Below are 13,775 nucleotides of genomic sequence, written 5' to 3'. Positions count from 1 at the left end.
GTTTGTGGCAACTGTACCGCTATAATCAAGGGAAATCAATTTCCACACCCTCATAAAGGAACTCCTATAAAGTTGAGGGTCACAGCTACCTGTGACAGTAACAATCTTATTTATATGAAAAAGTGCCTGTGCTTATGTGGGAAAAATGGAATGAAAGATAAAGACACGTCTAACAAAACAGAAAAGCAACATCCACACTAAGAATTCGAAATCACCTTTAGCTGTACATTTTAACTCACATAATCATAATCCAAGTCAATTACGTTTTTTAGTTCTGGAACAAACTAAAGTCCTTCCCGGAAGGGATAACACGCAATATCTCCTATGAAGAGAGGTACATTGGATTCCTTTTCTAAACACGGTTTATCGAAGACTACTCAATTAACGTTTTGATTTGAACTGTTTCCTTTAGGATATAGGATTTATATATCTCAATTTTTGAGCTTTTCATGAAACTGATAATAACCAGTCTAGCTTATTGTATAAGCATGATGTTTATCTTTTTGTTCATGAATACCTATAAATGTATATATGCATTTTTCCTTCATGTATAATGCTGTTGGCATACCTCGCATGATAAATCGTGTCGAAAGAGAATCATGATACTATTCTCTTTCATTTCTTCACCTCATTATATTCATATTTTCTTTACCTTTCATTTCCGTTTTTTACTGTTATACGTTTGATTTTAATTTGCATAATATCACATTACTTTGTCAATCTCCACCGCCCATTTTGGGCATTTTAGATCGGGAATCTGTTTTCCGAACTGTAATCACGTCAAAGTCCATAGTCTATCGTCTATGTCTGTTTGATCACGTGAGATAAACTTGCGGAAACGCGGAAGTAGAAGGTGGCGTTGGGTTCCGATATAATGAACATTGTAATAAAAGCACTGAGAGGTTTTAGCGCGGGAACAACAGGGTAAGCGCTCAAGTAATATTAGAAGCTTCGGAAAACTTACACTGTGCTAGTCACCAGAACGGGCATTTACATTCTTTTTTTATTGACAGTTCACTCCACGCTCGTTTTTTAAATGAGACTCTACGGGCCATGTATCAACAAATACATGAGTTGGCTTAACCATTTAAATCCATGGTTTATTTATACCATTGTTTTGTATCTCATGTACGGTATATAACGGTGGTATTTGACTCAAGCTATAAATTCGGTAATTATGTTTTTGATAACCGGGTGTTTTACTTTCTCACTTACTACATGCTACGGGTTTCCATTAGTTTTGAAACATGAGAACAGGCACTTTTCCGTTATCAGCGCGTATTTTCAGATTTCACTGGTTTTCAGACCACAGGCGTTTGATTAATACCAGTTATTCACGTTTTCCAAACTCGTGTAATGGCAGCACCTTCACAATCTCGATCTTATTTTGATAAAACTTTATTGAACCACAATTTTGTGCACCTAATACACTTTTTAATTATGGGGATATAAGGTACCTGTGTATCTAAGAATCATGATTCTATGAATGTTGTAAAGAAAACAGAAACCTTTTAAATGCTGTGTGTTTAGCCATTACAGAAATAACCCCCTGATGAAGGGCGCTGCCCGAAATGCATTGGGCAGATGATTGAGAGAATTGAAGAATATAAGTATGTGTTATGAAAAAGGGAATTGAAAACATGCAAATAAACCTACTAATGAAATTATAAACACCAGCTGTTGGAAAAATCATTGAAATGATTTTTGAGTGCACCCAGGGGACTTTTTCCTCGCTCAAGTATAAACGCAGATCATAGTTTGTGGCTAGGAGACAGCTTTCTACCAACACGAAATTCTTAATAGAAGCATTGGATTATTTTAATAAGAATAGTAGAGATGCTCAGATGTGGTGTTTAGATGCTGAGAAAGCTTTTGATCTGGTATCATGGGGCTGTTTTTTTTAATCCTTGAAAGGTTTGGCTTCCCAGAAGGGTTTATACAATTATTAAAAAGTCTATATAGGGGCTCACAGGCGCGAAAGCTAATCAACTCAATAAATGTGAGCACCTGCCGAATAAATAGAGGTACCAGGCAAGGTTGTCCCTATCCCCTATTTTATTGGCCCTTTTCATAGAACACTTGCAATATCTATCAGACAAAAAATGCCAAACCTTCCCCCTACAAGACATGACTAATATAAAATTCTATGCCGATGACATCGTCCTTTTTTTAAACTCCATGAAACATACTCAGGAGGAGATTCTAGGGATCTTTTCAGAAATCCAGGCAATAGGTGGCTATAAAATAAATAAGGGGAAGACAGAAATTCTGTTATAGAATTGCTCCGCCAATACGCTATTGTCAAACCTCAGGCTAGTATACAATTCCCACCCGAAGAGATATTTAGGGATATATGTGACGGAAAGAGTAGAGGAGCTATTCCATTTGAATTATATTCTCTTGATACAAAAAGTTAAGTGACTTTTAGCATGATGGAATCAACTCCCATTATCAATTTTAGGTTGGGTGGCACTTATACGATTGTCAATCTTATCACTATTTAACTTCTTATTTGCAGCAGGTCAATACACATTACAAACGTCTTTTTTAAGGAGATAGATGTTCTGTTTTCATCCTTTCTATGGGCTAATAAGGCTCCAAGACTAGCAAGAGGCACTTTAAATTACACAACTGAGAAGGGAGGATTTTCCTTCCCAAACATAAGAGAATAATACCATGCAAACTTTGCACACAACAATCATAGCTTTTATACCCAGTCTGATTCTTCGGAGATGGAGAATTTTTTTATGAACAAAATTTGAATGGAGTATAAAATTACAGACCCAACAAGAATAATTAAGAACCCTAAGAAAGTGTGGTACAAAGTACTTCAATGGATTCTCAAACAAAAATCCCAATTGCTAGTACTTTATTGCATCCCCAGGAGAAATGGTTCAATGAGTCTCTCTTATCTCTACACTGGGGAGGTTAAATTGTTGCAAACTGGTATATTGAGAAAGTGGGAGGAGAATGGGTATAAGCAAGTGATAGACTTTCTTAATTCAGATTCCTGGAAAAAGTGGCCTCAGATAGAAATAGGGCTTCTCCACTCAAAGGACGTGCTTAAATGGTAATTTATTAAATTAAAACACTTTTTGGAAAATATTGATGCTGGACCTTTAACAGCAAGTTCAGGTATAAGCGAAGCTCCATATGCCCCTGATAAGCGGTCGGTCGGGGCTTGGGTGAAAATCTTAAATGAAAATAAATCTGCTGCTACTTACGACAAAATGCGAGATAAATGGTGGAAAAAAGGTTTACAGATTCCAAGAGCAATGTGGAGCAGAATTAAAAAACCTAATATTACAGTAATCAGAGGTGCTGTTTTTAAATGAATGCAATTTTATACAAAATGGTTAATTTATAGGATTCCATCATTTCTGCATAATATATATCCCAAGATTGACGATAGGTGTATTTGCTGTGTTAAGGAAGGAGGAGGTACTCGTTCTCATATTGTTTGCTACTGTCTAAAAACTAAAAATTTTGAATTTATGGGAAGAAATTGAAAAATATCTCAGAACTACCATAGGCCAGTCTATATCTATTGATAACTACATTGCAACATTGAACAATATGCAAGAAGAATGCTTATTTATATATGCTTATTGGTCTACAAGGTGTCCTACACGGTTATGCCAGCATCATCTACCATTTTGTTCCTGGTGCTGTTAACATTTTGTTTGCTCAACTCCTACCCAAAATGCAAGTAGTCCATCCCTAATGCTTAGGGCATCATGGACAGCTTAAAGGGGGATGCCTCAGTGAATTGTCCTGCGCTGAAGAGCAGTATCTACTCAAGGCATCACTGCCAGCTTAAAGGGGACTGCCCTCAGTTAATAGTCCTGCACTGATGAGCTGTGTCTTCATGGGGCCTCACTGCCAGGTCAAAGGGGGATGCCCTCAGTTAAAAGTCCTGCCCTGGAGAGCAGTGTCTACTTAGGGCATACACAGAGAGCTTATAGGGGGCTGCCCTCAGTTAATAGTCCTGCCCTGGAGAGCCGGGTCTACCCAGGGCTTCATGGCCAGCTTAAAGTGGGATTCCCTCAGTTAATAGTCCTGCCCTGAAAAGCAGTGTCTTCTTAGGCCATCACGGCCAGCTTAAAGGGGGCTACCCTCACTTAATAGTCCTGCGCTGAAGAGCAGTGTCTACTTAGGTCTCACGGACAGCTTAAAGGGGCTGCTCTACAGACAAACAGTCTAACTAGTGCCTCAGTGGACAAATAATATACAACTTCAATCATGTTTCCTCAGTTAATCTTCATTGAATCATCCAAACACAATGGAAATGTATATCCGTTCATCCTTTATTCCTTTGTCAAACATCTGAAAAAAAGAAACATTTTAAAAAATGCTCGGATTTACAGATGGTACCTTGTCCCAACCATTGCAGAGGTGTAAACATAAATCACACTAAGATTTCATCACAGATGTAAGTACAGTTCCTTATCAAAACAGATTGTATTCCTTGGTATCCTGTTCCAGAATATGTTACGTTTCTAGTCGCGTCATGGCTCTTTCATGAGTACCTCCTCTGAATGTTCCCACATAGCATCCATAGCACTATAGTTCAATCATTTGCTATCGCCTTCATGATACTCTCAAAAGTGTCTTGTGACAGGGTCTGTGTTGTCTCTGAGGTCTTTGGCCCTCAAACCTTGAGAAAACGTTTATGTACTGCCAGTCTGGTGTTTTCTATGTACTTCTTTTGATAAGGACATGTCAACAGTTATACAACATGGTCACTTTTGCAGTTGTAATTGCCTATAAGGGGTCTTTCAGTCCTGGAAAATGGAAAAAATACCCCCATTCACCAGTTTGTATGTAACTGATCTAAGTATAACTTGCACCACCATAGATTCCAGATGTCATCACTAATGTAATATGTGAGGTAATAAGCAGTGCATCATTTCAGTGCAAGTTATTCGTAGGTCAGTTGCTGGTGAGCTTCAATGTAATTAGATTTTTTAAATGTTACTTTTAAGTGCTCGGTTGGACATCGCATGCACTGCCTCAAAGAGACGTATTGTGTTCTATCTGTGGATTTACAGACCTCCCATTTCCTACCATTGCTAAAATGCAGCATTGCTCTCATTTTCCTTAATGCCATTTGTCATGGCATGTGGGTGTCATGCACTCTTCTTGTGTTTCACCCTCCCTTATTGCAGGGAACAAGTCTTTTTTGTTCACATATACACGTACCACTAAAATGCACGCCCTACAAATAAACACATGAATACCTAAAAAAATTGTTAAAACATGAACAATACTTTATTAAATTTTTTGCATCATACGATGGTATAGGAATCGAGCTCTGTCATCTATCTTGTCATAGCCCAAAACAAGTCAATGGTATTAGATACATTTATGTAATCACCAGTTACATTACACCATGACATATACATTTTGTTGCTGATCCAGCTTCAATTAAGTTTTTTCCATCGTTGCTTGCCCTTCTCCTCATCCCCTCCTAATTCCCTACTTGACCTGTCCCCCCACTACTGCCCTCATCCTTGCTTTTTCTCTTTTTTTCCACAAATGGATGGTATTGCAGAGATTGTTCCATCCTTCATCTTGTCATAATACTAACACCAGCTGATGGTATTGGAGCACTTTCAATTCTTAACAGTTACATTGCCAAATGACACAAACAGTGTGGTAGGCAAAGGGAAGCGTAAGTGATTTGCCCAGAATCACAAATTGTTCCGCCGACACCAAGATTCGAACCTACTTCCCAGTTCCCCTATCGGCAGCTCTAGCCATTATTCCTTATCCTCACTTAACTTCAAAGCTCCGCAACTGTTACTCACTATCACTTCCACATTTGTTCAGCAGGACCCCGTCATCATAGAACCAGCATAGGGAAGGCCGATAGATCTCGGCAATGCCCGAGCTATTGGTCTTGCCAATGGAACATCTTTTAACCATGTTGTCTAGCAGCACATCTGCTGCTCAGCATGGCTGAAAGTCACTGCAAGAAGTGCTATTACACTGCCAGCTCAGTCGAGGCCATAGTGCTCTTTTGTGTTAGGAGGGGTAGGATAATAAACTTACCATGGGGTGAAGAGACTTGGCGTCAGGTCAACATCCTGTGATTCTGGACTTTCTGTAACTTTCAGCTTTGCTGAACAGCAGATCTGCTGCCAGACAACATGGCTAAAAGACATTCACATTGAGAAGGTCAATTAATAGCTGAGGCATTGCCAAGACCTATTGGCTTTGCCAATGCTTGTTTTTGTTCAGCCACTAAAGAATAAACATAGCAGCAAATATGATGGCAAGCCTCTTCATCTCCCCCTCCCACCACCCTCATTTCCATGAATCGTTTCCAGTGCCAACAGTATGATCCTCTGACTACCCCAAGAGGAGTCTCTGGACAAGATGACTACCAGCAGGGTGGGCTGCAAAGCCAATGATATGATTACGGAGGTGTCTGTGGTATGCTAATATGTCATGTTGAGAGACAAGTTGGCACTGAGTATCAGTGTCATACCATCAACTTTGGAACAATTCTTTTGGGCGAGGATGTAAAAATCATTAAAATATTGCTTCAAAAGATTATGCAAACAGGGGGCAGTGTTGTTCCCCTTTAACAAATTTGATGAAGTAACATTGCAGTATGCATATTTTCTAATAGAAAGAACCTGTCTATGAAAATGAAGTTCATTTTTCCCTATTTCCTCAGAAGGGTAGACCATATGAGCTGGCAGTGGATGTTGGCTGCGGAACTGGACAGAGCACTCGTGTCTTGGCCTCTTATTTCCAGAAGGTGGTTGGGATTGACATCAGTGAGGCTCAGATCCAAGAAGCAGAAAATTGTCCCTGCATCCCCAATGTGTCCTACAGGTAAATTATGATAAGATGTTAAACAAACATTATCGCAATACACTTGAAACAGATACATAAAAAGGAATCATGAAGCCACTGTCAACTGACGGTGGGGCAAAACCTGCTCTAATAATTTTAAGCAGTTATAAAGAAGAACCACAAGGCATAAAGCCTGAAAATAAATCATTTTATTGTTTGAAGTAAAGTAATATTTACAGATTTTGGATTTTGCATGAAATATTTTTTGCAGAAATGAGTAAAGCATGTCAATCACATTTCATAACTTTTGTGCTTCATTTTTTAACAGAAGTTAAGACGGTTCCTTCAGATGTAAAAAAACACATGCTGTACGGAAACATAAGGGTTAATTTTGAGGCTACTGAACTAGGAGCACCACTGTAAAGTGTCCTAATTCCTCAGGCTATCCTCTGATGATCTCTGGTCTGGCCTGCTGGAATTCCATATTATTTATGCCGTAAAGCCAGCGGTTTCAGGAACAGTAAGACGACTTGTCAGCTGTTTTCTGTGAGGACATCACATGGTGAACAATATTACCTCCTCGTAAGTTTTACTCACTACTAGAGTTACGAAGTGAGCTTCAGCTCCGCACCAGAACCCTCCAAAGCAATTTACATTGTATACCTCCCATTGCTTCACAACATGGCCGACCATCCTCACTCCTGACATAGCACAATGGGAGAGACAGCAAACCTCACGTTCTTTTTTTTTTGTCAGTGCTGAAGACTCTCCAGAGCACGTTTTCGGGTGAGTGGGAGGGAGGTCATGAAGTAGCAGGTCTGTATGCCCAGGGAGGAGGCCCTGCTGTAGCAGGCTCACTGTATTTGCCCCCCTTCTCATTCTCTCTTTGAGGCCTCCAATCAGCAGGATCACTCAAATTTGGTGGCCCTGCACAGCAGGCTGGCATTTGCCAGGATCGGCTCTGCCCGTCCTCTTACAGTGTCCCGGAGCTCTTAGAGGTTGTGGGGTTGCTCCTGGGGCCATATGGTGCACCATTGTGGCTTACAGCCCGGTGCTTACATTTTCATTTCCCCTCTGCCTCTCTAATCATGATGTGCTCTCCCGAGCATCTCTTTGAGCAAGCGCTGCGGTCGGGCGATCTGAGGTTTTTTACAACCTCCTTCTTCCTGCCTGTCCTGCCTTCCTGAGGGCAGTGCTTTACACATCCAACTTCCTGAGTTGGGATAGGGTTGCTTGGCTGCTTCGTTCGGTCGTGTTTGTTTCACAACAGTTTTTTTTGTGTTGTCTCCTACTTAAAGGCTGTCTTTCTTTGTGGTTCTTTTCTCTCGCACAATTGGGAATGCATCAGGCTGAAGATCCAAGGTCACTGGGTCTATCCTGGGTGCTATCAGAGAGATCTACAATGGATCATGGTGAGGTTCCCCCAGTGGAGGCTTGACCCAGCTCTCAGGACCCTGCTGAAATCCCTTCACTCCAGGCCATTCAACCCACAAATCAGGCTGCTGTGGCACCTGCTTTTAAGGAGTGTGATGGCCTTTCTTCCCTAAAACACAGCGCATGGAGCCTTTCACCAGTGCTAAGGTTGAGGGTGCCCGTCTGTCTTTCTAGCGGGGCATTTGGTCCATCTGCTTCTCCTGGGGGGGGGGGCTTGTCCTTTTGAGGGTGGGGTTACAGCTGGGGCACACCGTTCTCCCACACATCCCGGTCTCAACAGTCTGATGGTGGTGTCACTCCTTCATCCAAGTCCTGACTATCCCTGGGATCCTGCGGTTAAAGCTCCTCCGGGGCGTCAATTGTTGATTTTCGTAAAGACTTGGGAGGAATCGGTATCGGACCAGTGGACTCTGCGAATTCTCCAACAGGGTTACTGGATTGTCTTCGACTCCCCTCCTCCAGCCTCTTTCGTTCTTATTCCCTTAGTTTCAGCACCACCAAGGAGGGAGGCACATTTAGCAGGCATTCTGGATCTTCTCAGGAAAGGGGTTATTCATCATGTTCTGGCCTGTCAAATGGATCTTGGGGTCTAATCCATCCTTTTTCTGGTGAGGAAGGTTTCTAGGGACTTCCGTCCAATGGTGGATTTAAAGAGGGTGAATTCATTTATCCTTCATGTTAAATTTAAGATACTCTCTTTGCAGGAGATTCTTACTTTACTGGTTCAGAGGGGCATAGTGGCTTCCTTAGATCTTTTCAATGGCTACCTCCATGTGTCCATTAACCCGTCCTCTAAGTGTTTCCTCTGGTTTTGTGTGGGGGCAGTGTAATGATCTTATGAGAATCTTCAGAGTATGTCAGAATGACCTACGTGTCATTCAGCTCTGAAGGTTCTGAATTCTTGAATGAGTCAGTTGCTGTTACCTGCTCGTAGTGGGTAGGACGTTATCTTTTACCTGTCTTATTAATTTATTAAATAAACTTAATTTGGCCATATTATGTGAACCAGTACTTAATTTTACTGGCAAAGATCTTGGAACGGACTTTCTACCCAGGTGATGTTGTCCTAACACTTGAGCAGCTCAGAAGCAGTTTCGTGAGGATTTCAAAATCTCAGGCATGAAACTTCATCTGTCACGACTAAGGTACTGTACAGCGCTACGCTCTATTCAGGATTGCCCTGTGCTCAGTCAAACATTTTCTATAAATTTGTCTCACTTGCTTGAGCCTGAGCGTTAGTCTGAGTGTGAGCTAGGGCGCGAGACAGAGCGACGAAGCATTCAACGCAAGGCTGTGTGGCAAAGATTTAGCGTGAGCCTAAACAAAGGATTCGGTGCGAGACACTGCACCGAAGATTTCTGCGAGTGGCAGGACTACGTAGGAGTGACTTTTTCTTCATCGCTGCTTAGCAATCTCCTTATGCGGAAGCATTACTTTGACTATGCTGACTCCTAGTAATCTCTTCCGTGTTGCCGCTCGCTACTTTACAGCCTGTTGCCTGGTAACCCAGTGACTCTTCTGTTTACGCTGGACTGTCCAAGGCAAACAAAGCAAGCAAATTAAACGAGTGAATCACATTGCGCTTACAGTCTAAAACACTGTTTTCACAAAGACAAGGGAACCCGAAAGGTATGCCATAGGGACCTTGGGCAGTATCAATTTACAAAAAACAGTGGTCCCTACATGTAGACAAGATAATATACAAAAAACAATAATCATACACCTGATAAGTAGTATGTCTTTTGTCCAGCCGGACAAGAAATTTATTTTAAATGTTCTGGTTGACAAAGTGAATTTTTAAGAACCAAAAAAGATAACAAGTGGGCACAGCCGTGACCCACAACATTCAAGACAAAACAACAAAGAAATGGCCAAAACGGCAAAGCGAAAGTCTGTCTGTATACTTGTGGTCAGGGCTACAGACTCAGTCTCTTAAACATAACCATACCATTGCATCAAATAATGTAGCATTATCATATTGCATATGGGGTTTTTTAGTCGACGACGTTTCGATTCCTTTTTACATTTGTGACATCATCATCAGGACTAGAATTATCAACATTATTGTTTTGTACAACAGTTATTAACACAATGCCTATTATCGCATTACTTTACATAAAGGAAATGGGAGGCAAGGGGGAAGGAAAAACAGGAAATATGTATAAGTTTAGGCATGTTGGAGACAGTTTTTAAAGAACGAGTGACTTGAGAATTGCGGCGAGTGAAGAGGTGACCTAGGAGGTGTTCAGGCATGCGGTTGGTTGGACGGAGCGGGTGAAGGGGATAGTGATAAAAACATGGGTTCAAGGTCTCTATTGAGATCAATGGGATGTGAGGTAGAAATAATTTGATCGCTTTCTGGCTAAGCGGTCGTTTTTGTGATCGAAAGGAAATAAGTCTAGCCGAGTATCTAAGGCGATTGCATGGCTGGGTCGTGAATGACGTGAAGAAATAATGTGACTAGGTCTCTGGATGTGACAACAATCGCGGGCGGTGGCAGGAGAAAGAACCGAGTAACCTACCTGTTGGTTTCCTCGTAGGTTCAGGAATACTGATGAGTAAACACGGATAGATGTGCTTTCTGAGGAAAGAAAAAGCCGTGGGGTTAGTGATTCCGGTCGTCTGTCTTAGGCGGAGTGCCGGAGTGAGGGGGTGGGGCATATTTACCTTTCACATCAAGTCCAGGGCTTCCATCAGGATTGTGTGGAGTTGCCAGGAACGGAGCGTGATGGCTCAATCTAAAAAACGGAGCGGGGTAGGAGAGTTAGATACCTGCGATGCAGTGTATCAGATTGCTCCTTGCTTAATTACCGAAGGGCGAGAGTCACTTACTTGTGGTGGCCGGAGCGCTATGGCGAATGCGGCAGTCCGATGGGATTGATCTTCCGGTCAGCCAGAAGAACAGGTTATTCAAGCCTCATGGTCTGTGGAAACCGACGAGGGACTTACTGTGACTTGGTATCTGGTGGAGAATGTGCAGCAGTGAGGCTGCCATTTTGGAGTGGTGAAAAGATCATTGTGATTGTGTGAGGCTAATAGTGCAGCATGCACTAAGGGCAGCAGCTGACTTTCTAAAAACGGTTTTCATTAACATAATGACATATAACAGAGATTACAATATGGAGGTCCAGTCTTCCAGTCTTAAAGGCCTCAACCGCCTTGAAGACTGGACCTCCCTCCCACGTGTTAAGGAAGTATGGATACAGAACGATTCTGATTCCAGTTCTGATGATCTACATTGCGGACAAATTCAGACAGAATTTTCTCAAGTCAAATCTTCTCAAGTCAAGTCTTTGAGTCCAGTCAATTGTGTCTTGATAAATGGTAGACCAGTTGATATGCTATTCGACTCTGGAGCAAAAATCACCTTAATCCCTAAATCTTTAAATGATACTGTGACGGTGTCAAGATGAATTGGCAAAAGGCGGGTCTTAGTTTTAACGGGTTTTATTAACTTGAGCAAATGGTCAGTACACTTCTTTCTTGAGGGTGTATTTCGTCGTGGCGACCTGCTTCTACTGGGTCTCCTGTGATGTCTTTCGGACGGGTCCAGTCGACGAAACGCCTCCGGGCTTCTCCGGGTTTTAACGTCGGGATCCGTCTTGGCTCTCGATTTAAAGAGACAGAAACAGACTTCCGTCAGTGGGGTGCTTTACATATATACAAGTGTAGGGGAAAGGGAGTGAAGACACATTAACCAGTGTAATCTTCTCAACAGCGTACTACAAGCGGTGCAAGGAAGTGCTCAGGGGAAAAGGTACACCATATCAAAGTCCCGGGTCACGGTGAACTACTCGACTCGTTCTTACGTCCCACCCAGTTCAGGATAGTATTGCGTACCTGGGATAGCCACACACCTCCCCTGGGTGTGTGGCAGGGCAAATCGTGGGACCGTTGGCCTCCTGGCTTCTCGTCTGGTCTCTTGCTTCTAGACTCCTCAGGCTCGGAGTCTGTCTCTGGATCCCGCTTCGCAGTCCTCCGCTCTTCTCCGGTTTCGCTCGACACGTCTTCTCCTCTCCGGGTGAACAAGCACACCTGGTGTTGGCGTTCCTCCGTATAAGACGTCTCGGCGTCGGCGTACGACGCCGCCCACTCCTCTTCGTTAAAGGGCCAGTGTCTCTCTTCGGTCTCTGGTGCGCTGTCTGTGACTTCGCGATTCTGTGAAGGGTAGAAGAGGGGAGTTGAAGGGGAAACAATGTCCTGTACAGGCAGTGTCACTTTGTTACAGATACCTTTCTTTTGGGGAAAGTAAAAGTCTTCAAACCAGACATTAGGCCACTTGCTTACGGTGGACAGCCTATTACGTTGTTTGGTTACTTCAGAGGTGATATTGAAATCAAAAAAAGATTTACAGCTGGGAAGATATATATATCTTCCAAGGGCGATAGTATAGTTACTTGGATTCACCAAGCTGACCTTGGTGTTATGTTGGTCCCTGGTTGTAATCCTTGCATTGTGTTAAGAGAAGATCACTTTAACTCTTCAAAAGAAGTTCCTACATTATCACACGCTTCTGTTCATAACCACGAATCTACCAAAATTGTCCAAGTAGACAATTTACATTCCGAATTTAAGGATGTCTTTAGTGAACGCTTAGGCTGCCTCTCTGATTACACTCACAAGATTATCTTGAGGCCTGGCTCCACTCCCGTAACTTGCAAAGTACGCAATGTTCCTTTAGCTTTGAGAGATTCAATGGAAGAGGAACTAAAGAAATGGCTTGAAGAAGGAATTATTGGCATGGCCGCCGAGTAGGAGCCTCCGAACAGGATCTCCTAGTTTAGGGATTACCTTTTGGTAGACATCCCTGCTTAAACTGCCCCAGCGGCGCACCACCGGGATTCCACAACACAAGGCTACTACGACACAACTTTGAAGGACTTATTGGAACCTCTCCTCACCTGATAAGCTGTTCACCACGACGAACAAGGTACACAGCTTCCGATAATGAGCCAGCAGCCCCGGACAGCAAAGGAAATGGCGGACACCACGCGATGTGATTGCCTCTAGCCCCGAGCAGGGCTATCTGGCGGACCCGGTTAGTCAACCCTTGCACTCCCCTCGGTCCTCAAGCCGACCATCCCCGAATTTCATCCAGGGTGCTTGAGGGCGGCTCCTGAACATAGCAGGCTAGACAGAGAGGTCCGATGAGCATCTCCCCGCATGTGCAGCTAATTACAGCGGGAGTCTATAATAATCCGAGGCGGAGCGCGCATACTGCCCGTCTGACCTAATTTGAAGAGCTACGACGAGAACACTCACCAGGTGAGGCGGAAGCTCCTGAAACCGGGCGCCTGACTTTAAAATGGCGCCCGGCGATGACAAACTGCCTGAACCAGGAAGCTCCCCAATGCAGCAAATTCCAGCGAGAATCTGAAACAATCCAAAGCGGATTGCGCCCACTGCCTGCATACCCCAGAAGCCCGACCTCGAGAAGATTGGAGGAGACACAATGAGATCAAGTCACCAGGCGAGGCGGGAGCCCCTGAAATTGGGCGCCTGTCTTTAACCACTTGGATGCTAAGCTCCCTGAT

The 13,775-nt window shown here is 43.0% G+C and overlaps 1 protein-coding gene across 2 annotated transcripts in view; it reads left to right on the top strand.

The window, feature by feature from the left end:
- LOC144767607 (putative methyltransferase DDB_G0268948) overlaps positions 1–13,775 on the top strand; it is a 652,594-nt gene that overhangs the window by 158,162 nt on the left and 480,657 nt on the right. For both annotated transcript variants that reach the window (XM_078651010.1, XM_078651008.1), the window contains exon 3: positions 6,686–6,846. In XM_078651010.1, the coding sequence (XP_078507136.1) occupies positions 6,686–6,846 (161 nt within the window). The remainder of the gene's footprint in view (positions 1–6,685; positions 6,847–13,775) is intronic.

This window comes from Lissotriton helveticus, chromosome 7, assembly GCF_964261635.1.
Source record: "Lissotriton helveticus chromosome 7, aLisHel1.1, whole genome shotgun sequence".
NCBI classification, from domain to species: domain Eukaryota; kingdom Metazoa; phylum Chordata; class Amphibia; order Caudata; family Salamandridae; genus Lissotriton; species Lissotriton helveticus.
The sequence above is the reverse complement of the archived record's forward strand: the minus strand, read 5'-3'. Positions and strand labels throughout refer to the sequence as shown.